The sequence below is a fragment of the Gossypium arboreum genome, chromosome 4 (genome assembly GCF_025698485.1).
Source record: "Gossypium arboreum isolate Shixiya-1 chromosome 4, ASM2569848v2, whole genome shotgun sequence".
NCBI lineage: Eukaryota > Viridiplantae > Streptophyta > Magnoliopsida > Malvales > Malvaceae > Gossypium > Gossypium arboreum.
The window spans coordinates 107770345-107793360 of record NC_069073.1 but is presented as its reverse complement, the minus strand read 5'-3'; the positions used below and the strand labels follow the sequence as shown (position 1 = coordinate 107793360).

At 32.6% G+C, this 23016-nt stretch overlaps 5 protein-coding genes and 2 non-coding genes across 11 annotated transcripts; 4 read left to right on the top strand and 3 right to left on the bottom strand.

The window, feature by feature from the left end:
• Positions 1 to 4907: 4907 nt before the first annotated feature.
• On the top strand, positions 4908 to 8479 carry LOC108458292 (O-fucosyltransferase 19). Its single transcript, XM_017757639.2, has 8 exons — positions 4908 to 5769; positions 6197 to 6269; positions 6356 to 6426; positions 6521 to 6609; positions 6698 to 6830; positions 6926 to 7158; positions 7236 to 7712; positions 7795 to 8479. The coding sequence occupies exons 1-8, from the start codon at positions 5194 to 5196 to the stop codon at positions 8042 to 8044; spliced, it is 1902 nt and encodes a 633-aa protein (XP_017613128.1). The 5' UTR covers positions 4908 to 5193; the 3' UTR covers positions 8045 to 8479.
• An 868-nt stretch (positions 8480 to 9347) lies between these two features.
• Positions 9348 to 10491, top strand: LOC108459490 (protein transport protein yos1). Its single transcript, XM_017758866.2, has 2 exons — positions 9348 to 9681; positions 10101 to 10491. The coding sequence occupies exon 2, from the start codon at positions 10104 to 10106 to the stop codon at positions 10335 to 10337; it is 234 nt and encodes a 77-aa protein (XP_017614355.1). The 5' UTR covers positions 9348 to 9681; positions 10101 to 10103; the 3' UTR covers positions 10338 to 10491.
• On the bottom strand, positions 10288 to 11167 carry LOC108459489 (heme-binding-like protein At3g10130, chloroplastic). The gene has a single exon (XM_017758864.2). The coding sequence runs from the start codon at positions 11165 to 11167 to the stop codon at positions 10562 to 10564; it is 606 nt and encodes a 201-aa protein (XP_017614353.1). The 3' UTR covers positions 10288 to 10561.
• A 1292-nt stretch (positions 11168 to 12459) lies between these two features.
• On the top strand, positions 12460 to 12553 carry LOC128292085 (small nucleolar RNA snoR26). The gene has a single exon (XR_008282070.1). It is a non-coding gene; the product is annotated as a small nucleolar RNA snoR26 (small nucleolar RNA).
• Positions 12554 to 12588: 35 nt separating this feature from the next.
• On the top strand, positions 12589 to 12688 carry LOC128292086 (small nucleolar RNA snoR27). The gene has a single exon (XR_008282071.1). It is a non-coding gene; the product is annotated as a small nucleolar RNA snoR27 (small nucleolar RNA).
• Positions 12689 to 13624: 936 nt separating this feature from the next.
• Positions 13625 to 15187, bottom strand: LOC108457685 (L-type lectin-domain containing receptor kinase VIII.2-like). The gene has a single exon (XM_017756759.2). The coding sequence runs from the start codon at positions 14906 to 14908 to the stop codon at positions 13829 to 13831; it is 1080 nt and encodes a 359-aa protein (XP_017612248.1). The 5' UTR covers positions 14909 to 15187; the 3' UTR covers positions 13625 to 13828.
• Positions 15188 to 17101: 1914 nt separating this feature from the next.
• Positions 17102 to 22068, bottom strand: LOC108457729 (uncharacterized). Of its 5 annotated transcripts, XR_008281199.1 has the most exons (6): positions 21508 to 22068; positions 20955 to 21133; positions 20166 to 20520; positions 19848 to 19967; positions 18889 to 19327; positions 17102 to 17530 (listed from the first exon to the last, which is right to left on the bottom strand). XR_008281199.1 is itself a non-coding variant. In XM_017756825.2 (5 exons), exons 1-4 carry the CDS (start codon positions 22057 to 22059, stop codon positions 19887 to 19889), a joined length of 1167 nt encoding a protein of 388 aa, XP_017612314.2. In that variant the 5' UTR covers positions 22060 to 22068; the 3' UTR covers positions 17102 to 17530; positions 19848 to 19886. The 5 variants fall into 5 exon arrangements, 4 of the variants coding, with proteins under 4 accessions (XP_017612314.2, XP_017612311.2, XP_052882419.1 ...); XM_017756825.2 differs by lacking the exon at positions 18889 to 19327; XM_053026459.1 differs by lacking the exon at positions 17102 to 17530 and having other exon boundaries at positions 18779 to 19340.
• Between the last annotated feature and the right edge of the window lie 948 nt (positions 22069 to 23016).

Below are 23016 nucleotides of genomic sequence, written 5' to 3'. Positions count from 1 at the left end.
GATTGGCTTAAAGCATCTAATCATAGCTCTTTATTATAAAAATCCAACGGTTGGAAAAAAAGCAATGAGTGAGGCGACGAGATTGTATCATGAGAGACGTAAAGAATTGGAAAAAAAGGCGACACGTGTCGTTTTCCAGTTTGAAAAGTGGATTTTGTAGAATAAAATGCAGTGTAAAACCAAGAAGGAGGTCAGACTCCGAGACGAAAAAAAGTGATGGGCTTTTTAGATTTTAGTATAAATAAATAAATTTTAGAAAATTCACAACGCAACTATCGAGAAACGTTCCAATTTCCCTTTTGTTTTTGTTGAAATTTTTTATACTTTTAAATTTCAATTCCAAAATTGTCCTCTGAATATTATTTTTCTATTTTTTAAATAAATCAATTCAGATCTTTTCAATATCTTTTTCTTTTAATTTTAAATATCTCTAAAAAGTATAAAAAAAAACCGGTGACAATTTCTTTTGTCAAGAATTTCATTACTTAAAATGGTATATACATACACATTTGATATAAAAAAATTTCAAATATTTTTATGTGAATAAATGACTTAAAAGAAAAATAAAAATTAATCTTAAATATTTTTATATAAAAATTTGATTAATCAAAGCTAACAATTTTTTTGTTGATTTTATTATTTTTATCCAAGATTCTTTTCTACTTACAAAATAATGAAAAGATAATTTGTTTTAAATTATAATTAATATTATATTATATTATATTATAATGTAAATATATTTTAAATATTTTTAATCAATGTTACACGTTAACTATTTTAAAGTTATATTTAGTTCATTAAATAAATCATTTAAAATAGTTAAATTAAAATATATAAAAATTTAATTAAATATAATGAAAATTGAATAAATAAAATAAATTATTTTAATAATTAAAGTAAAATTTAACGTTAGTTATTTATCCAAAGAGATAAAACCATGCAAGTTTAATTCCAATAAGATAATAATTATATTTTTTTTCCTATGCTTCTAATTTTCAATTGATTTACTTATCAGTAAAACCATTTAAATAATAATTAACTAGTTTTCTTTCTCGTTTGATACATGGATTTTTGTGTATATTGTCTAATTTTTATAAAAATTATAATGTATATAAAACTTTTGCTAATATTTTAAAAATTAAAATTATATTTTATGCAATCATATTTATTTATAAAATCGGATTTTAGAACATAAAATAATAAATTTACTTTTCTTTGATAGTTATTTTCAACAGAATAAAATTTATAATTACTTACATAATTCATTTGATTTGAAAGGTGATTTTTAGAACAAATAAAAATGATAGGTCTAATTTTGTAATTTTAATAAAAGAATTTCTTAATTTTTAAAAGGTTGGAAACAATAAGGACTCAAATTGTGATTTAAGAATGTTGAACACCTTTAAATAATTTAGCAAAACATAGATGGGTTTAAAAGGAATTTAACCATTCCCGAAAGCTATAAATCTCTATTTTATTACCTTAAAAGTTCATTTTATATACTATTTATTATTCTAATTGAATTGAGGAATACTTTTTTTCTTTTTTTTTAAATTATTAATTTAAATTGACTAAAAGTTAGAAACGAATTTGTTCACTTAAATAAGTAAATGCAATGATTGTGATTAAAATAAATAATTTATATATAACCATTAAATTAAGAAAACAATCATGTAACGATGAGAATATGCATTAATTACGATTTGATTTTAATTTTATTTAAAATTTAGTTTTAATTTTATACTTAAGTAACAATTTTTGTTATTCATATCTTTGAAATTATTTTAAATTTATAAATACTATATATATCTTTGAAATAATATTAATTTTAAAAATTCAAATATTTAATAGTTTTATAAAATTAATTTTGATTTTTTAATTATTAAAATTTATCAATTTTATAGAACGTCATTAAAGTATTTTAAATATTTAAATTTATAAATTATTTATATTAGTCAATTAATGTATTGTAAATTTAAAATTATTATTCTATATTTAAAAATAACAAAAAAATAGAGGTAAATAGCAAAATTGTCATCTGTCATCATAAAACGTATGCCACGTGTCAATAAATTAAACCTTGATATCACCTAGGACCTTAAACCTTATAATATAATATATATGATTTATTTTAAATATAAATAATGTGATATATTCATAACAAAGATATAATATATAAATAAATTAAATATAAATTTAAAATATTTTGAGTTTTACTTGAATTAAAATATAATTTAATTAAATATAAATTTAAAATATTTTGATTTTTACTTGAATTAAAATATAATTTAATTTTATATAAACTAAAATAAATCTTCAATTAACAATTATTTTAGAAAGCCACCTCTTAATTAGATTTAGGTATAAGATTTTAAAAGTCACTTTTATTTAGTTAGTACTTTTTTATCTAATTAGTATCTAAATTTGGTCACACACTTTAATATTTTTATGGTAGTATTGTTCGAATGTCATAATGTGGCATTTGCAACTAATAGGACACAAAGCAAACATTAATAAAAATAAATAAATAAATTTAAAATATATAAATATATAAAAAATTATAAAAATTATCTCACGTCTAAAATGAATATGGATAAATGAATGTCTAGATTTAGATAAATTAGGATGTTAATTTATTCATATTCATTTTGAAGGTGGTTTTTAATAATTTTATATATTTTATTTTTTAAAAATAATTATATATATATAAAATCAAATACTAATAGATAATAGTTTACAAAATATCAATGAATTAAAGAAATCATGACATAATAATATATAAGTAATTACGAATAAAAGGATTTTCTTGAATATTTCTCCCAAATCTCATTATGATGGATTAAAATCAATAAATTCTTTCAATAAAAATCACTAAAACCTTAAAAAGAAAGATGAAAACATGTTGGAACGAATTTTTTCCTCAAACAAGCTCCACAATTATTGAAGAAAAACAAAGAAGAAAAACATATAAACAAGAATTTTCTAAGAATTTTTCTACAAGTGTTTATTATAAAATTAAAATTAAAAATAAAATTACTAAAAGAATTACATTTAGAATGATTGTCTAGGTTTTTTAAATATATAGACAAACATTTGTTCAAATTCATTATGAATATGAAATATCTTTATACATCATGTGCCATAGTATGAAATTTATACATGTTATCATATTATTAACTATTAGTGCCATGTCATCATATTATAACAATATTACAATAAAAGTTGTAAGTATATATAATTTTAAATTAAGAGATAGTTTACTATAAATATTCGCATTGCAAATAACTCAAATTTTGAAAATATCTAACATCAACAAAATTAAACTTTCAAATATCCCAAAATACTTTAAAAGGTATTTTATTTTCCCAATTTCTATTTGAATCATAACACTTACTAAACCAGAATTATATGTTCTAAATCGGGGAATTAACCAAAAAAAATCCCCATTGATATGGTAAACTCTTGGCTTGATTTGTTAAAACCCAATAAAGTTACCAACCAAATCCCCTCTCACCATCTTTATTTTCTTTTCTTTTTTCTTTTTTTTCCTGTTTTCGAACGGAAAATGTATATTGATTCTTGTTGATCAAGATTATTTCTTTAAATTATCGATCAATTATTTAAATAAGTTTCGAATTCAAGTATTATGAATGAAAAATAAAAATTTTATTTTTAATTAAATATTTAATTAGTTCAACTTTAAATTTAATTATATATAATATAATTATTGAATATCGAAATATTTTATGAAAAATTCTTTTAATAAGGGTTACAATTAAAAGTTTATTTGATTAGGGACCTAAAATGGGTAGCCTGGGCGTGCAGGAATTGAGGTTTCTCAAATTTAGGCTTAGTTTGATAATAATTCTCAAAAAATATTTTGGGGAGAAATTAAAATTTTAACTTCTAAAAAAATATTTTTGAGCTAAATTTTGATTTCGAGAAATATTTTTCCCTTACAAAATAGATTGTTTAGGAATACTTTTGTTTAAGAAATATTTTTAGAAGTAATACTAAACATACCTTTAATTTATTGAATTGAAAAAAAGAAAAAAAAGTGAAATAGATAATGTAAATAATTTTATTTTAATACAAATGAGAATCAAATTAGAAAGGTTTTAATCTTACAAGAATATACATTTTAATTGATTCTGTGATGATAATTTGACAGGTAAAGTGCATTTCTATGATTTATAACAAGGTTGTGACAGTAATAAATGATATCAAGCACATGGTGTGAAAAACAAGCATCAATATATTTTCATTTTTAAAGCTATATAATGTTTGATTTATATTATTTTATTTTGGATTTTAAAAAATAGGAAATATGCATGATGCTTATTCTCTTGTAATAAAATAAAAAAAAAAGCTACTAAATTTATATCGATCTGAGGATTTATTATTTTAAAATTGTTAAAATAAATACTTTTGCATCAGAGCCAAATTGTCAATTAAATTTATTTTTTAAAATAATTTATTTTTAACTTTTCAAAATAATTTTTTGCTTCCCATATTTTCAGAAAAAAAAAGGATTTTGAATGTTTCCTATTTTCGAAAAGATAAAAGATGAATATGCAAACATTTTTATTCATTTAATTATGAAGGTAAAATATTACACTTTGTTTCACAGACTCAAAGTTCACTACAATCTACCTTTACAAAAGTGATGATGCTTAATTTGTTGTGAAAGCAATTTTCATGACTTTTGAAGAATCTATTATTTTTCAGAGTTTTTCTTTTTAGAGAATAGTTTGCGCCTTAATTTTGAAATATTTTAACTTTTTTTTCTTCTTAAATTTCGGACATTAAAACGACATGATATTTCTAAAAATAAAAAAAAGGAGGACATTTCGGTAAGTTCAACTTTAATATTAAATTTAAATATGAAACAATCATTGAAAAAATAATAAATAAATAAAAACGAACAACAGAGCTGGCCTTGTAATGCCATGCCATGCCTTGGATGAAAAAAATAAAAGTAAAAACCATAAAAAACAGGTCCACATTCTCTGATAGTCAATTGTCGTGCTTTATAAAGAGAGCGTAACAAATTTCGGACCTTTGCTTTTGCCTTGCATTGCGGGAACCCGCTCTCCTTCCATTTATTTCTTCCCTTCTTTTTTTTCCCTTTTTCCTTTTCCTTTCCTGTCAACTGTTTTTCTTCGTCTTGTTTGGTGTTTATCCGGCGATACAATGTCGTCGGGGGCTGCGAACAGCTCGGCAAACGGGAGCCCTATGCAAGGTGGGCCCACCACTACAAGACGACGCGTGGCGGACTCTCCGATAACAGCTGAGTCCGACAGCAATAATCCATCTTCCATTACGGATGCATCTAACGACGAAGAATCCGACAACCCCAACGGTTACATTCTTTCCGTCTCTTCTTCGGTTTGCGGGTCCCATTGTTTGCACCACCACCACGTGATGAGGTACCTGCAACTTCGCAGGAAGCTTTTGTTCTCGTGGGTGCCCGATAGGTGGCTCATTTGGATTGACAACCTGTGTCATTGGACGGTTAATATGGGTCATAGTTTGAGATCCGGCCGGAACATGGGCCGTAAGATCCTCGGGCTCCTCTTGTTAATGGCGGTCGTTTCCGTTTTCATCAAAGTCTCGCTTTTTAGTACCCACGTTGATGTTAACGGTAAATGGAAGAAAGAAAACGGACTGCTCATCTTGCAGACGTTCAAAGAGGATTGGGCCATGGCGCAACGCGTTGTCAGCGAGACTGAACGCTCCATGCCCAAGCGCGTTCTCGAGAGGATCTCCGTAAGTTTCGTCTTCTTCTTCCTCTTCTAATTCTTCAGTTCTGGTCAAGAAAAAGAAATTTTTCTTCTTTTTATTTATGAATTTTTGAACGGTTGACGAAAATGGGTGTTTCCTTTTATTTTTCATTGAAAATGATTTCGAGGGTGGTGGCTCTGACCAAACACCGAATTTCAACTATTTTCAGGGTTCCATTTATCACGAGTCATTAAAGTTGGCCGATGGCCTGTTATGTTCTTTAATGGCTTTCCAGTTTTCCTTTTCCATTCACATGACTTTTCATATATGGAATTCCACAATTCCATATCTTACCTTTTTTTGTTGGTTGGTGTAATAGTAAATTTAAAAGTTAACAACGTTGCCTTTTTTATTTATTGGTTCATGTTTTTCCCTCCTTACAATGAGACGTATAAATCTTACTTTCCTGCAGACCCCAGAAATTTGGATGAAACCAAACAGCGACAATTATCATCAATGTATATCCCGACCTCAGAATCAAATAAGTATGTCATGTTCCTTTCTCAACTTATTTAAAAAGGGGTTTTCTTTTATCTGATTTTTATTATTAAATAATCTGAACCGACTCCAGGGACAAGATCGAAGTCTAATGGCTATATTATTGTTCATGCCAATGGTGGATTGAATCAGATGAGGACAGGAGTAAGTTAGTTTTCCCTAGACTTGGACTGGACCTCTCATTTTCTTATTTCTTTTTCACAAGCTAATCTATTGGCTTGGCTCTATTGATTTTTAGATATGTGATATGGTCGCTGTTGCTAAGATAATGAATGCCACCTTGGTTCTTCCTTCTCTTGACCATGAGTCGTTTTGGACTGACCCAAGGTAAAAATTAATCGCTATTCCTCATTTGATATCACTTTTGTCTTTGTAAAGCCTCAAATTGTTAACGTTTTCAATACGTTGTGCACAGTGATTTCAAGGATATTTTTGACTGGAGGCACTTCATTAATGTACTGAAAGATGATATTGATATTGTTGAGTATCTTCCCGTTAAGTACTCAACAATAAAACCCCTGGTAAAGGCACCTGTTTCCTGGTCTAAGGTATTGAAAGGATCGAAATTTGGTGTTAAATGTATGGTGATGTACCATTTGGTTTATTGTTTTTGGAAAGGTGTCTTAGATGGCTTCATTTGCAGGCTAATTACTACAGGAGGGAAGTGCTCCCTTTACTAAAGCGACACAAGGTGATCAAGTTCACACATACAGATTCAAGGCTTGCTAATAATAACCTTCCAAACTCCATTCAAAGACTAAGGTGCCGAGCAAATTACGAAGCTCTCCGGTATGCGAAAGAGATAGAGGATCTCGGAAGGACTTTAGTTGATAGACTAAAGAGCAATAATGACCCATATATTGCTTTACACTTGAGGTACACGGTCATTCTTTGGTTTCTGGTAGTATTTCTTTCAACAAAGTCTCTGAGCCTAATAATCTTGATTGCTTCAGGTATGAGAAAGATATGCTTGCATTCACAGGCTGCATCCATAATCTGACTGTAGAAGAGGGCAATGAACTCACGGTTATGAGATACAATGTTAGGCATTGGAAGGAGAAAGAGATAGATAGCGAAGAACGGCGAAGGCAGGGGGGTTGTCCAATGACCCCTAGAGAAGCAGCCGTGTTCCTCAAGGCAATGGGTTACCCTTCCAGTACACCTATCTACATTGTTGCAGGAGAGATTTATGGCAGCAATAGCATGGCTGCCTTCCGTTCTGAGTTCCCAAATGTCTACTCTCATTCGACCTTGGCAACTGAAGAAGAGTTGGAATTGTTCAAGCCATATCAAAACCGCCTCGCTGCGTTGGATTATATTGTTGCGCTTGAAAGTGATGTGTTTGTTTATACTCATGATGGGAATATGGCTAAAGCAGTACAGGGCCATCGAAGGTTCGAAGGATTTCGAAAGACCATCAACCCTGACAGGTCTGTATACATGCAGAATTTTGCTTTCATGAAGCATGATTATTAAAGAGTATTGTAATGACATAACCTGTTTGATTTTCAGACAAAATTTTGTGAAACTCATCGATCAGCTGGATGAAGGTGTAATAACGTGGGAAATGTTTTCTTCAGAAGTAAAGAGTTTACACTCTGACAGGCTGGGAGCTCCATACATGAGACAGACAGGAGAGTCACCAAGATTAGAGGAGAACTTTTATGCAAATCCCCTTCCTGGGTGCATCTGTAAAACAAGTCAAGTGCAGAAAATCAGCGGCCCGAAGTTCGACCAGACCTTGAGTTCAGTTCAAAGATAGGATTTTTGTTAGTGGGTTAAGTTGGTTGAATTATATACACTGCCCTATGCAGGAGGAAGGCTGATAGGGGGGATTTTTGAATTAAGGTAAGGTGCTTTCCGCTGGCAGGGAGACATGCAAGCAGCCACCTACAGATGTCAGCTGAATTATATGGTTCTGGTTTCAGTTTTGTTAGAAAGACCAAACCAGTAACATAGGTAAAAAAAACCACAGAGAAAATGTGTTATTCTGAGGATTCTGAGGCAAATCAAGTTAGTTATATAAAACACACACGCATATATATATATGTCACAGTGGGGAATCACAGCATTGATTTATTCATTATTCTTTCAATAACTTGGGTGTAAAAAGGGATGTTTGCCAAATTAGCCTCTTACAGACTTGAATGTAATATCTTAAAACATAATGGAAATCGTTTCCCAATTGTCCGCAGCAGATTTTATTGTCTTCTTCTTAGTTTCGTTTCCATACGTTTTCTCTTAAAAGATTATTGTTAAAATGCATTTGAGCTGTCCCAATTTGGAAACTTGCTTTGCCTACTGAGAATCACTCCAGATGAAATGAACAGAAATTAAGCAATATTCAGACATATGTACATTTAATCCCAGACGTTTCCTCCTCCATAAGTTCTTATCTATATTCATCAGAAACAAATTCAGATACCATGCTTTCTGGATTCCAATTACTACATTGAAGGTACGGTACATAAACCTCTTCCAACTACCACACCGTGTTCCATCGGTTACAAACAGAAATTAGTCCATCATTGCCATAATGAAGAGATTTCCTCACGAATCTTGAGATATAAGGATTCACACTATTGTCAGGTTCTTGTTGTGATTGAACAAAATCAAGTATAGTGGAAGTCTATAATTGTCTTTTCCCCTCTTTATATAAAAAAAATTGAATAAATTAGTTCTTATATATTAAATCAAACAGCAAACTAGTTATTACTTAAAATTTCATTTATTTTTACTATTAAAACATTGTATGTCAGAGTAAGATGCATGTGACATGCTGCCACGTGTAACTGTTTGGTTATTTTCTCTTTAATGCAAGTTTTTAATGATAAAAAAGAATGAATTTTTTAATAGAAAAAATCAATTTATTTTTTAATCTAATATATAATGATTAATTTATCTATTTATTGAGTAAAGGGGAAAATCACAATCTAATTCTTAGTACTCAGTTAAAAGTGGATAATAATGCCTTATAGATTGATGCGGACAGTTAAACACGATGCTATTATTCTATGTCAAATGTTGTTGGAGACTGCTTCCATTTTTCGCTTGTCCTTTGAGCTGTCTGATAAATTTTGTCGGGTCGTGTTTTATGGGCCTTAATTTTCGGGTCAGGTAAGAAAAGAAAGGAGAAATCCAACGCCTAGCAGCTCAAAGAATACGTGAGCAAGGATGATCTTATCCGTTAGATGAAAAGCTTCCCTGAATCATACGTGGCCCAACAAGCTGAGACCGCCTGTTGTTTTTACTACTAGTCGTCTCTTGTTCTTCAAAATGGCTTTGGTTCCATCCTCCTTTGATCTTCTGCTTCTGGTCGATGAAATCAATTAGTAACCTCACGAAAGAGTACGGCATTCTAGTTGAAAAAATTTCTTCCTGGGTTGCTTCCTGTCACAAGTGAGAAAAATCCCAATCTTTTTCTCTTTTCTGTTTCCATGGAAATGCTCTGTTTTGACTTATTGTGTTCTCAAATCTGAATTTCTCAGCAAGAGAGCTAATTTCAGGAATAAATTCTAGATTTTTTTATGCGAATAATATGTTTTACTTGAATTCCATGATCATAAACCTCATATCAACTAAATCTTTTTTTTTTAATTGTAAAATCAATCATGTTGCTTGTTCATCAGAATCATTAGTTTTTTAATCAAAGGATCAACTTTTGTTGTACATGCTAAGATTGGATTTTGAGGCTATATTTTATATGTATTGAGAGTTATTGAGCAGCCTTGGTTGTTGTTCACACTTTACGGTAAATTTTGAGATGAATTTCTTGGTTTATTACATAGCCTGAACTTGCGTGCCTGAATTTTGTGCAGAAAATGGGATTCTGGACATTGGTAGAAGGATTGCTGCTATTTGCCAATGCATTAGCAATACTGAATGAAGATAGGTTCCTTGGTCCAAGAAGATGGACTTTAGCAGAATTTCGAGGAGGAAGAAGAAACACTCTCAAGGGGCAGATAGTTGGGCTCATACATGCATGTCAATTCCTCAGACTACCACTTATCCTTTTCAATATCATCACTATTATAGTAAAGTTAGTCTCTGGTTGAGATCAACATGAAGAATAAATTCATGGCTTGGGACATGAATGAATTAATCCATACATACTCTGATGATATGTTAATAAGCTGTTTTTGCCCACCTGTGTGTGTACAATACTCGAAATGATAGAATAAGAGAATGGCTCATATGCTGGTAAGACCATTTCTTTTTGTAGCCTATGCAATCCAAACTTGGGAGAAAAGAAGAGCTAAACAAACATACAGTTTTGCATTCACTCGACTGGTAACATGACTTCATTAGTCCTGAAAGCAGGTAAAGTCCATGGAGGATTATACCTAGCCAACAAGAACTGGCCAATCACCTTGTACCCATCTCTCTCCAAGCTTTTCTTCAGATTCTCCACCTTCTCTTCCACCACCTTATCCGTCGCCACTCCTCCAAACTTCACCACCCCATATTTCCTCTCCCCTTCTTCCTTTATCACCACCCTCTCATCCAAAGGCTTCGGTGCTTCCTCCGCTGTCTTATACGTCGCCGGCAATAGGAATTGCATGGTCACCATGTTATTGTTGTCACCCTTTGTCACCACAGGAGCAGTCATGGGAATCTTTTCACTTTTATTTCCAGGTGATCTAGTTATCACTGGAGCTGTCATTGCTATCTTTTCAGGTTTTGCGTTTTGGGGATTGCCTAAAGCACCGATGTAATTTGCCAACAACGAAAAGCCACCATCTTTATTCCCCTTGAACTGAGATGGATCGTATGTGACTTCAGCTGCAACTGCAGGTGGGTATTTTCGGATTTCATAGTCAGCCGAGGATTGAACCACTTCATACTTTGGTGTTTCCACTGTGATCTTACCAAAAACCATACCCATGTTGGTGAAACAAGTTGGATTTAGAAAAGACTTTTTTTGGATTGAACTTGAGGATTCAAGCCACAATCTTTTATAACCAGACGAAGGCCACTGAAATCTAGATTGTTCAATCCAAATAATGCCATTACTAGGGGAAGGGGTAAAGACTCCATATACAGTTGTCCTTGATTTTGTGGTACGAATTTGGAGATGAACTAGTGGACTTCTTTTATCCACGACCTCAATCAGTGGAGAGACTATGGGCTTACGGTTTCTCAAGCTAAGCCTTGATAAAAATTATAGAGTATACCATCAATCTTCATCTCATGTAAAAAAAATCACAAAATTATTAATAAATTTACGTTTTAATTACTTAACTTCAAAAATTTATAAAATAATCATTAAACTATTTGAAATTTTTATTTAAGTTACTGAATTTTTTTTTAAAAGTCCGGTTAACAAGCTTTAAGCGACGATTTAATGATTGATATGGTAGAATCCATCAACAACTAGAATAACATATTTTAGACTCAAATAGATCTAACAATCAATGTCGAAAATTGGAAAAGCTAATTAGATTTTGATTCGTAGATTTATGATGTTCAAAATTGTTTTATAAAAAAAATTGAATTGTAAAATAGAAGAGTAATGAGAGCTTTCAATTGATGCAGATGATACAAACAGAGAATGCCATATACAATAATTTTAATAACCCAATGACTTAAATAAAAATTTCTAAATTATTTAATGATCATTTCCTAACTTTTTAAAATTAAGTGACTAAAATTTAAAATTAGAGTAGTTTATCCAAAAATACATAAACTAAAGTAGTGACAGGTTTGATTTCAATGTTGTATAAACTTGCACTGTACTGCAGAATTGCCTTCAGCCATGGATGGGCTCAGAATGACTTAAATTACACCCAATAATCTGCTAAATCAAAGCATTTTTTATTCTTGAAAACAATACAAGAGCAGCATCAGTACTGGATTACAGCCAAGAGTCCAAGACCCGAAAACTTCGGAGTTGTTGAGTTCCATAATACGTTTCAAATAACATAGAAAATAGGTCCAGAAACCCATAAAATATATGGGGCTTTTATAGAAAAGGCTTTCATTCACTATTAAGGCCACCTTGGTTCAATATCTTAGGGTTTTGCTCTAAATTCTAATCAATATATAAGGGGCATACCTAGGGTTACCAGTGTTTCAAGGTACCATTTTTTTCTGAAACAAAACTGGTCTTTTTAACACAACAATCTGAATTTCTGTTTCCAGATGGTTTATATGTTTTTATTTGCTGCACCTATTTTTTTCATATCGATGAGGAGATAATTAAATTGTTATCCTTGCACTTCGATTGTCAGTGAAGAAACAAAGTGGGCAATTTTTTATATCTGAGATGCTTCGTTTTCAACTCTTTCCCTTTCTGGGTTTTGGTTTTATGGATCAAAGATGTTAAATTTTATTCTGCGTTATCTATCTGATAGCCCTTTCTTTAAAAGGAAATGAAGATAACACTAATCACATACTGAGATCCTGTTTAACCTTGAATTTTTTTTTTCTATGTTACTACATTGTTTGGTTAAATTGAATCCCTTGCTTGAGTTGTTAATCGATGCTGAATGAGTTTGTGGATATGCTTTATCAGGTAGTAGAAGAACTCCAACTAACTTCAAGATGAATGATTGGACGTATTGTTCTCTTTAAATAGGCTTTTTTCTTGTGCCTATTTCACTCATTTCACTCTAGGGGTTGGTTTACAGGTACAACCTTTATAACTTCGTGGTATACTCATAGATTGGTCAGCTCCTATTTGAAAGGCTTCAATTTCTTAACCGCCACAGTTTCTACCCTTGTACACATTCTTTGTTATTACTATGGGCTGTTCTCTATTTCTAACTAAAAAAAAATCAATCTAAAACTCTAATTATTTCCTACAAACTATATATATATATGTATATATATCAAATTTACCCCTCAAATCACTGTCACTGTTAAGCCTGACAAATTCACTGTCATAAGTCTTTATCGATTTTTAGTGCAAAAAAGCTATAAAAATCTTTAGTTCCGTTAATTACACCGAGTCACAGCATGAAACCTGAGGCAGCCTAATACAGCAAGGGCAATGGCCTATACTACATATTTACGGAGTGGGGCTGTTACCGGTTCCCGGCAAACGATATTCAGGTCACAAAATGGATTTCTTAGATAAAGAAGTTGTTCAGGAGTTTCTGCATTTTTAATTGATGTTAGACAAGCAACTTCACAGCATATATCTAACGTGAAATTAAAGCATCCGTTATTTGGACTTCAGATGCGTTTCTAATACTAATATACTCGATTCTTTCATATATCTGGAACATCATATCTAATACAAAGTCCGAATTTATGTTGAACGCATATGTTCATCATGGAAACTTAGGGGAAACGAAAAAAAATTCAAATAAAACACTAAAGAGCTTGCTCAGGAATAAGGTAAGCAACATTCAGTTTATATTATAAGGTAAAACCTCAATGATTCCATCGTTAAAACACTGTGTAACCAAGAGCATACATTTTTCACAATTGGTCATTAACTACAAGCACACACAAAACCTGCAACTACAATTACAAAAGATCATCAATTTACAACATAATAAAACATCAATTAGACCAAAAAAAAAAAAACCAACTCTAAGATTTACTCCTTGCCATCTTTGACAGCGTTGTCTACTACTACTACTTTGACCTTCTTGTACTCGAAATCCACACCTTCTGCACCACACTCTTCAGGCACCACAGGTCGCCTATCACCAAACATGTTCCATAGGTATAGCACGCAAGAAGCTGTCAAGGCTCCACAAGCACCGCCGAAGACAAACACAACAAGCACTTTCCAAAAACATTTGCTACTCTTGTGCGGTGTTGTAAGAGGTTTGGGGTTTTTTGTAATAGCTTCAGGATCAAGTGGTTGGGAATGCATCCAATTGGGAACCTGCCTTAGCTTAAAACTCCATAAGTGAATACAGCATGTCTGCGAAGAGTTTCCATTTGAAGAACTTAAACCCACAAACACTTGTTCATCATTCCATAGTTTTGACAAGTCGATTGAGTATGAAAGCAAGGGATCATCTGGCCTGGTACTACTAGATTGACTCAACCTAATCTCTAGTCTCTTAGAACTTGCTTCATAATCAATCCACGAATGTAATTTTTCTCCATTGCTTAGTACCAAATTGAGAGAGGATAAATTTCTAGCTTTAACTGATGCAAGGCTACCCACATCAATGGCCACATGGTTTTCATTCAGATCACCATGCTTGGCATCTCTGAAGGTATCAAATTCTACAGCAACAATACCGCTTTTGTTGTTTTTTTCCAATCCAAGAGAAATCCCAAACGTACTATTTCCCAATACATCAACTTTAAAACTACTAGGAACCATAATAAAAGCCAAACCATCACCATTTTTATGAGACATGGAGAAGGAAAAGTAGGTTGAAAAAGAAGCAAGTTTCCTTACTTTACCTTGAACAAGCTTGATGGGTTTCTTGTACATAACTGCCCCAGCACTCCAACTCACTGAGTTAGTAAGTTGAACCCAAGACCCATCATTACCAACATGTGCATCCCCATATAAAGCAATATTGGACTCAAATTTTGGATCTTTACCAAAACTTTTGAAAGAAAAGGAAGAACTGTGCTCTGCAGCTAAGATTTTGGAGAAGAAAACAAGACAAATGAGGGCTGTGAGGTAGTTGGAAAAGAAGAAAATGGCCATCGCAGCTGTGTGTTAGAGAGCTGAAATCTGAGTTTGGTTCTTTTTTGTTGGTCTACAAAGATGTGCCAGGTGATGATTCCATTTTACAACACAAGCTGGTTGCCTTTCCCTTAATTTTTTAAGGCTTGTGGGTGAAGAACCAGAGGAAAGAAATTAAAGAATATGAAGGTTGGGTTGGAGGGTGTGAAAATTAAATACGTTTACTCGTTTCTGCAATGTCTTTATGACTCTCTCTCTCTCTCTATCTCGGTGGTTGCTGGCTGAGGGAATATTATAATGGAGAATTTTCAATTTTGCACCCTTGTACTTTTTTCTAATCTCTCAAGTCTACTCAATATCTTTGTGTATTTCCATTTCCATCCATAGTACTTTCTCTTAATTTGTTTCATTAATTAAACTCCCAATAAAGGGAAGAAAAGGTTTGTGACTTTGAGCCTGGAAAAATTACTTGTAATAAAAATGTCAAATTTATTTAAGTACAAATATATGAACCAAATTGGTACTTTTTAATGTGAGTTGTTAAGGGCTTATTAACAACTAGATAAGTAATTTTTTTTAATGGCTGTTTGGAAATTATTGGAACAAGACTTACAGTTATGAAAGCAAACTTGTTAGCTAGGAGAAAAGAGAAAAAGCTAGGAGATGCGTTGGGTAAATAAATGTGATCTCAGGCTGGACGGACGTAGTTATAGCATGTTTGTGTATTTGAGTCTACGCCAGATGCGAGTGTATGATTCCCACCATCTCTTCCCTTTTTAATTTGCCTTTAGTTTTATAAGAAAGAGGAAATGCATAAAAAGGAAAAAGGAAAAAGGGATTAAATTGCATTGAAGAAAGGGATGAGATCCTTTTCAATTTTTTACTTGCAGGATCGGTCGTCGATAAACTCACCCAACCCAAGCAAAGCTAAGATGGCTGTGCAACGTGCCTGCCTCACTTTACAGCCAACTTCACCTAAAACCTAATGTAAGCGTGCTCTTATCTTCACGCTCACCCAACGTATAATTCCTCATAAATTACTACACTATTTTCTCTTGCCAACTTATTAAAACACCCACTCCTTATCTTCATCTTTAACCATTCTTTCATTTGTATTTACTAAATAAATTTTAAATTAAAAATAATTACTTATTTATTTTAATTACAAACTAATAAAATTTAATTACATATTAAACTACCATAAAATTAAATATATTTGACTTTTTTAGTAAAATATATATAAGTATTTAAATTTATATTTCACATTGAATTCATTAACTATATTTATGTAAATTAATTAGTTACCCTTAAAAGATTTTCGTGAAAAATATTAAAATATAAAAGTAAAAAGAAGAAAGAAAGAAAAAATATTGATTCATCAAACTATTCAATATTTTTATTTAAGTGACTAAGTTGTTAAATTTTTTTTAAGTCTAGCTAGCAAATTCCAAGTGATAATTTGACGATCAATATAATAGATCAGTACTCATTGACAAGTAGAACATACCTTCTAACCAAATTAATTTGACAATAAATGTCAAAGATAAGAGAAAAAAGCTATTTAAATTTTGATTTACAGATTTATAACGTTCAAAATTATTTTATAGAAAAAAAAATGAAATATGAAGAGAAAGGGAAAATGAGTTTTCAATTAGTGCTAACTGTGTAAACAGAAAAAGCCATACAATAACAATTTTAACAGTCCAGTGACTTAAGTGAAAAAATTTTTAAATAATTTAATGATTATTTTGTAATTCTTTTGAAATTAAGTGTTTATTTTATTTTATTTTTTTTTATTTTTTTTTCTTTGCGGCGAGGAAAGACTTTTAAGGCAACGTAATCTTATATTCACCTCTGGAAATACTGGCCACAAAAATTCTAACCGTACAACTTGAACGGCAAAATAACACACAAGTAAGGTTTTAAGTATTGAAACTTGAAATTGACACAACCAACTGTTGAGTGTATGAGCAAGAGTTGGTTATCTTAAATGTAGTCAGTTGTTGCAACAACGAACCCTGCTTTTTCTTTTTATACCTATTTACTTCAGCTTGCCATGATTCGTGAGGTTGCAAAGGAAGAATGAATCTACCGAATTTTTTTTAGTAGGTTAAGGCCGTCAGGCGTAGTTAAATCTGAGTGACAACAGACCTTTGCATTCATTACCTACACTAAATATATTCATGTGGACCAAACTTTGAAATCCGAATAACATTGCCTAACTTACCAATAGAAAATGTTTGGTTTAATGGTCTATTCTATTATTTACAAAGCACATGGCATATAATGCTTAAGGTTACAAAGACAGGTGCCGGGTAGGATATGAACTTTGGGTGGAACAAAACCCTTTCGGAACAAAGTTTAGAACCACAAAGCACTGGCACTTGTTTTGTGCATTAAATTTGAAACATGGGTAGGGAGGGGGACCACTAGCTTTTGAGGTGCGATTCTTGTGACTACTGCCTTTTGGCCTCTTTGATTGATTTTTTTCTAAAGCCTCAAACCCTATCAGGTTTGGTTGGTTATGCTGAGATCTTTACCCTCTTTCTTGGGTTGGCAATAGGATCAAGAAATCAACAAATGGATTAAAGACACAACACCCACATGGACCTAGTTACCATCTTTCAAGCCAACACCTGTTTCCTAGATTAAGCAAAAAAAAAGGGTTATCATCCGCAGTAATATGCATAGTTTATGCATGAAAACAGTGACAACCTAATAGTAATAACATCTCCAAGAAAGAGCTTAGGTTTTATCACTGCTGAGAGGATAGTAGTTAATTGAGGTTGCAGTGGGGCTTGATAGTGGTCTGGCAATCCACCAGAGAGATAGAGAGAGACAAAGAAGCAGGCTGAATGAAGATAGCTACTTATCAGCTAAAGTAATTAAAGATGGACATAAATAGCATAACAAGTACTGTGTAAAAAGGTAGCATTGTTTCCTTGTCTAGATAGGAGGACAGATTATTTCGAAGAAGCTGGCATATCTAGTTTGGTTAAAACCTTCACATTTCTAAATGTGGAGCACCGGAGGACCACTATTAAGCCCAAGACAGACCATGTAATCTGTGTCATGACCTAACCCAGTCCTTTGGACCATGTCGCTCAGCATAATCCGGAACCGTCTTCTTTGGGCACCCATAGGACCTTCAAGGTCTTAAGTGTGCCTCCACATATTCGAACCCGATTTGATCAATTGGTATCCATTCTGTAAAGTAAACTCGTATGTGTGTTATGTTCCAAGTTCAAATCTAATGAATTGCACATTAGGGTGCAAAAGCCTTGAGGACTTGTGGACACACATTTGTGTGTTATGTTCCAAGTTCAAATCTATGGTGTTGGTGGAAAAACCTTGAGGACTTGTGGGTACCCAAAGAGGACAATGCTGGATTATGCATTCACAGCAAAGCTCAACTAGTTAGACGGGTCATGACATAACCTAAATCCAGACAATTTAGTCTTAGTGGGATTAGATTATTTCGTGAGGTAGCTAAAGCCAAGTCTCCAAAGCCCTAAAGTAACTCTTGAAAATAGTGAAGAAGCAAAAGCTAATTCCAAGGTTAGGCTCTTAGCTATTTACGACATTGATGGCTTCTACAATTGGATCCCATTAAAACTTTCTCTTATTTATAGGGTTCATGTGATTGCCAGTTCAAGAATAATGTATAAATTGGGTATATACTATCAATTTTAAGAAACTATGATAACGAGAGGAAGAAAGAAGCTAAAAGCTAAAACCATGAGGATGTAAGGTAATCAATATCTTAATAAACACTAGACTACAAACTAAATAATTAATGCAACTACTATCAATGTACCTTTGGTTAACCAAGCTTTAATATCACGGGGCACTAGATGTAAACCAAACTGCTCCACAAGTTAAATATATATATTGTTTTCTTTTAAAGGAAGTTCCTCTTAGCTCTCCCAAGAAGTATATAAATAAATAGAAGGAAACAAGAAGAAGCAAGTTCCACTTAACAGTACAACACAGTGCCGTACCCAGCAAACCAGAACCAAGGAAGATATAACGGAAGGAACAGTTAAGAGGTGGAGTACAGCTACCCTTCGGTTGCAGCTCAAGACCCAATCTAAGAAACAGAAAAGAGGCTATCCACAACCAAATATTAAACCCCAGGCTTTGATATTTAAAAAAGAAGTAATCAACTGACTTTAACAAAAATGATGAGACGTCATTATTGCTATTATGCAATTCATATTCAATGATAGTAATCAATTAACTCCATAATAACTGCAAGCTCCAACTTCCGAAGGTGCCTGTCCATTAAGCCTTAACTACTTAATTGGCATATCCCAAATTAGGATATCGTCAACAAAAGGAGCAAGGGGACAACTTGGAATGTAAACCAGTTTTCTGAGGATTAATGAGTGAATATCATAACTCCATCTGAACGAAAGCTTACAGTAGCCAAGCATCAGCCTGAGCAAATCCACTATCAGAAAGGAAATAAAAATAGGCAGAGCATCACCTTCAGACACATGCATATGAAAGCACATAGTTTTATATAAAACAGACAAGTAACATCATGAATCTCAAGTTTTATCCAGATGCCTCTTCAAGAAATATGTTCTATTAATCTACAAAGTGTTTGATACAGCTGCAATGTAAACTTTGTAAAGCATATTTATAAAGCGAAAAATGTTCTTAAAATGACTAGGCAAATTAGGATTGTATGTACACAAAAAATGTATACATCCTGCAGGGTAAATATGAATGTGATATATCAAAGGGTAATGACTTGAAACAGATTAGACAAATTCAGAAAATTTCCTATTACCTGATGGTAAGATACAATTGACACAGGAAGCAACTAAGAGAATCATCTACAAAAGTTTGCAAGCAATGATGAGGTGTATGTTACGACTTCCGTGCCATGATATACATACAATGTGGGCGAAAAGATGCTCACAGCAAAAGGACATTAGCTCAATGATCTTACCCTTCAATTGTAATGATATATCAGGAGAGCATATTCATGTCACTTTGTTTCCAGTACAACATCCTTGACATCTAGATCTACTAAGGTTTCTTTCCCGAATAGTGTAAATCCCACAGTTGCCTGCAAGAAACATGTTTTCATTTTAAAAAGTCATTTTAACTTGATACTTAAATGCACAAGTATCCACCGTCATTACAAGAAAGGATGTTTTAGGTTATTAAGGGCTATAAATGTTTCTCGTTTCACACCAAAAAGTATGCAAGCACAGGCCTATGTTTGATTTAGTAACTTCACTTGTTCACACTGTAAATGTCATACCTTTCCAGTTTTTCGGTTCAATTTCTTAAGGCTGCCAATAAATTCAGCAAAGTTCCCAGACAATACGCGAACCTTTGAACCTGGGACTAGTTGCTTAGAATACTTTGCTCCATTTGCTACAGTATCAGACTTCTTTTTAGTTTTTCGTTTTGGCTTGGTGTCCAAAACGGAGCTTGTTACACCATTGGAATCTACATTATATTCTATATTCATCTTATCAGACATGAGAGCATTTTCTCCTTGCTGTTCCTCCTGAAATGCTTGATCAGCTTTTTCTTGTTCCACCTTTGCCTGCCTGAAGATTGCCTCCATGTCATCAACGGAAACAGGCCTAGGTTTGTTTATTTGTCTTTTTCTGCAAACCATGCAAGAGCACTTAACTATACTGACCCAAAAAACTGAAAAACAGAGAATATTATATAAAAATACTCTGAATTCAGCATTATTTTCAATAAAAATCTATACAAGTGTCCTTGGGTTTGTTCAGGTCTTAGTGCGTTGTCTTTATAGTTTAAACATCTTCGAAATCCTAACATAACTTGAAACAAGATACGAAAGAATCATGAAACCAACAGTTTTATTTAGATTGGGTAATTTTTAAATCAACAACATCATATAGTAAAGCTCTCTCCAAAGGTTCATTAGAAATCTTATATTTTTCGAAACTCAAAATGACGTATGAAACAATGCCATCTTCATACTGCAAACAGATAACAAATTAACTTATGATTGAAAGCCATGGTTCTAGAGAATTTAGAAATTTTCAATCAGGAAAAAAGCAACACTCACGTATTCCCAACCTTTGAACCAACGAAACCTCCAACTCCGTCACACTCCCTTATGAAGTCATGAATCTCTTTGTTCAATACACATCTTAAGAAAACACAACCAGGAAATAAGGGCTTCGGTTTAACTGATATGGAACCATTTTTTAATCTCTTCTTCTCCTGAACAGCTGGAGTATATATCTGAAGGAAAAAAAAGGAACTAGTAACTGTAATCATATTATATATGCATCAAATTCTTAACCTTTTTCTCTATCTTAAACAATAACGCCTAAAATGCCTAGACAACTTTTCGATTGTACATATAAAGAAGCTTAATGGAGGAGATAACAATGGTTACACCAATTCCAAGGCTAGCCGCTATGTCTAGCCCTCTTAGCAACAGTTAGCACAAACAAACATTTTGATATTTTTCTCTCAAATCTCAATAACGTTTCAGTTCAACCCTCAAATAAGTCCCAGCATAAATATAAAAGGCTACACGAACAACAAAATGCATCTTATGTTCTACCAGCCAATAAATAGAAATAGCAACAAACTATACTGGCTCTGTTTACCTTAAATTCGATGTTCGGGAAGTTCCTAGCCAGCACGCGAGCCGTGACCTCGGCTGTCTCGAGACCTCTAACCCGGGAGACTCGAACCACCCACCATTGAGGACCCAAGTGAGCCAAGTTATCAAGATTCAGTTCCTCAGTCCAAGAAGTGTATCTCTTCTTGGGTTTTTTAATGAGCCTCTCTTCAACTTCTTCTCTCCAGTTGTACCCTGATTTGCTCTCTCTTCTTTCGTTTCTTAGCTGCCTTCTCTCCCTGGCTGATAGCTGCTGCTGCAGTTGGACTTGGGTGTCAGTCGAATCAAGAGAAGCAGAGATTGGTGCGAGTCGCGGAGTGCGTTTGGTTGATGGAATATTGAGGGAAATTGAGTGGAAAGATGGTGGAGATAGATAGCAAGGACTCCATAGAAGAAGGCCCTGCTTCATTTTTTTTCTCTTGAAGATTTCTTCGACCCCGGGATAATGTGGAAGTTGGTGCTTACTCGAACTCGATAGCGTTGGCGCAGAAATTGTTGTTTTTGGGACATTTTGTATTGCCTCGAGATGGGCCGACATGGTCCAATCCTTTCTATGTAAAATTTTATTCTTTTGCACTTTAATTAAGCAATATGTATCAATGTATTTTACATTAACAATAATGACGAGAATTGAAAAAAAAAATGTTTGGAGTACGAGATCAAAGATAAGTAAAAGGATGTATTAATATTTGTCTATCACATGTCAAAAATGATTTTCAATTCAATGACGTGATATTTTTTAAATTTATCAATATGTAAAATTTAATCTCTTATTTTTAACGATTTAAAGAATCTGAATTATAGATTATAATTTTATAAACGATAAAAAATTCCATCACAGTTTTTCTTAAACAATTTCTACTCCTTCGAAATCTCTTTTGATTGCACATATATATATATATAGAGAGAGAGAGAGATTTCAATCAATATTATTTTTAATCACTTGAATGGACTGCAATTAACTTATATATCTTTATCGATTCCATCATTAAAGAATAAAAGAAAGACATGATTTAGGCCTACCATTTGTTAAACACCTTACGGGGTTGGGGTGGACTTGTTAAAATAAACATCATTCCTAGCCTTCCATGTTGCCCAAAGCATACACGTAGAAACCTTTTAAAAGCTCCTCGCCTTTAAACTCTCAATGTCCATTGATGGATCAAATCTAAAATTGAGTTGAGGCAAAATCAATTAATCGTTATTGTAAGTGAGCTTTCAAACCATGCAGCTCTTGCAAACTGACATTGCACAAACAGATGTTTAAGGGTTTCGAGCTTCATTCCACACAAAGTGGAGGTACCATTTGAAGTTATGTTTCTCTTTACTAATTACTCCTTTGTTGGCAAACAGTTGTTGCATGTTTCAAAATACCTTTCAACTACAGTTGGATCTTGGTTGGTTTTCTCTATTACCATTGTTGAAATCATTTTTTTCTCAAAACCAACTTTTTAGTTAAAAAAAAAAACAAAAATAGAGTCGCTATCAATCATTT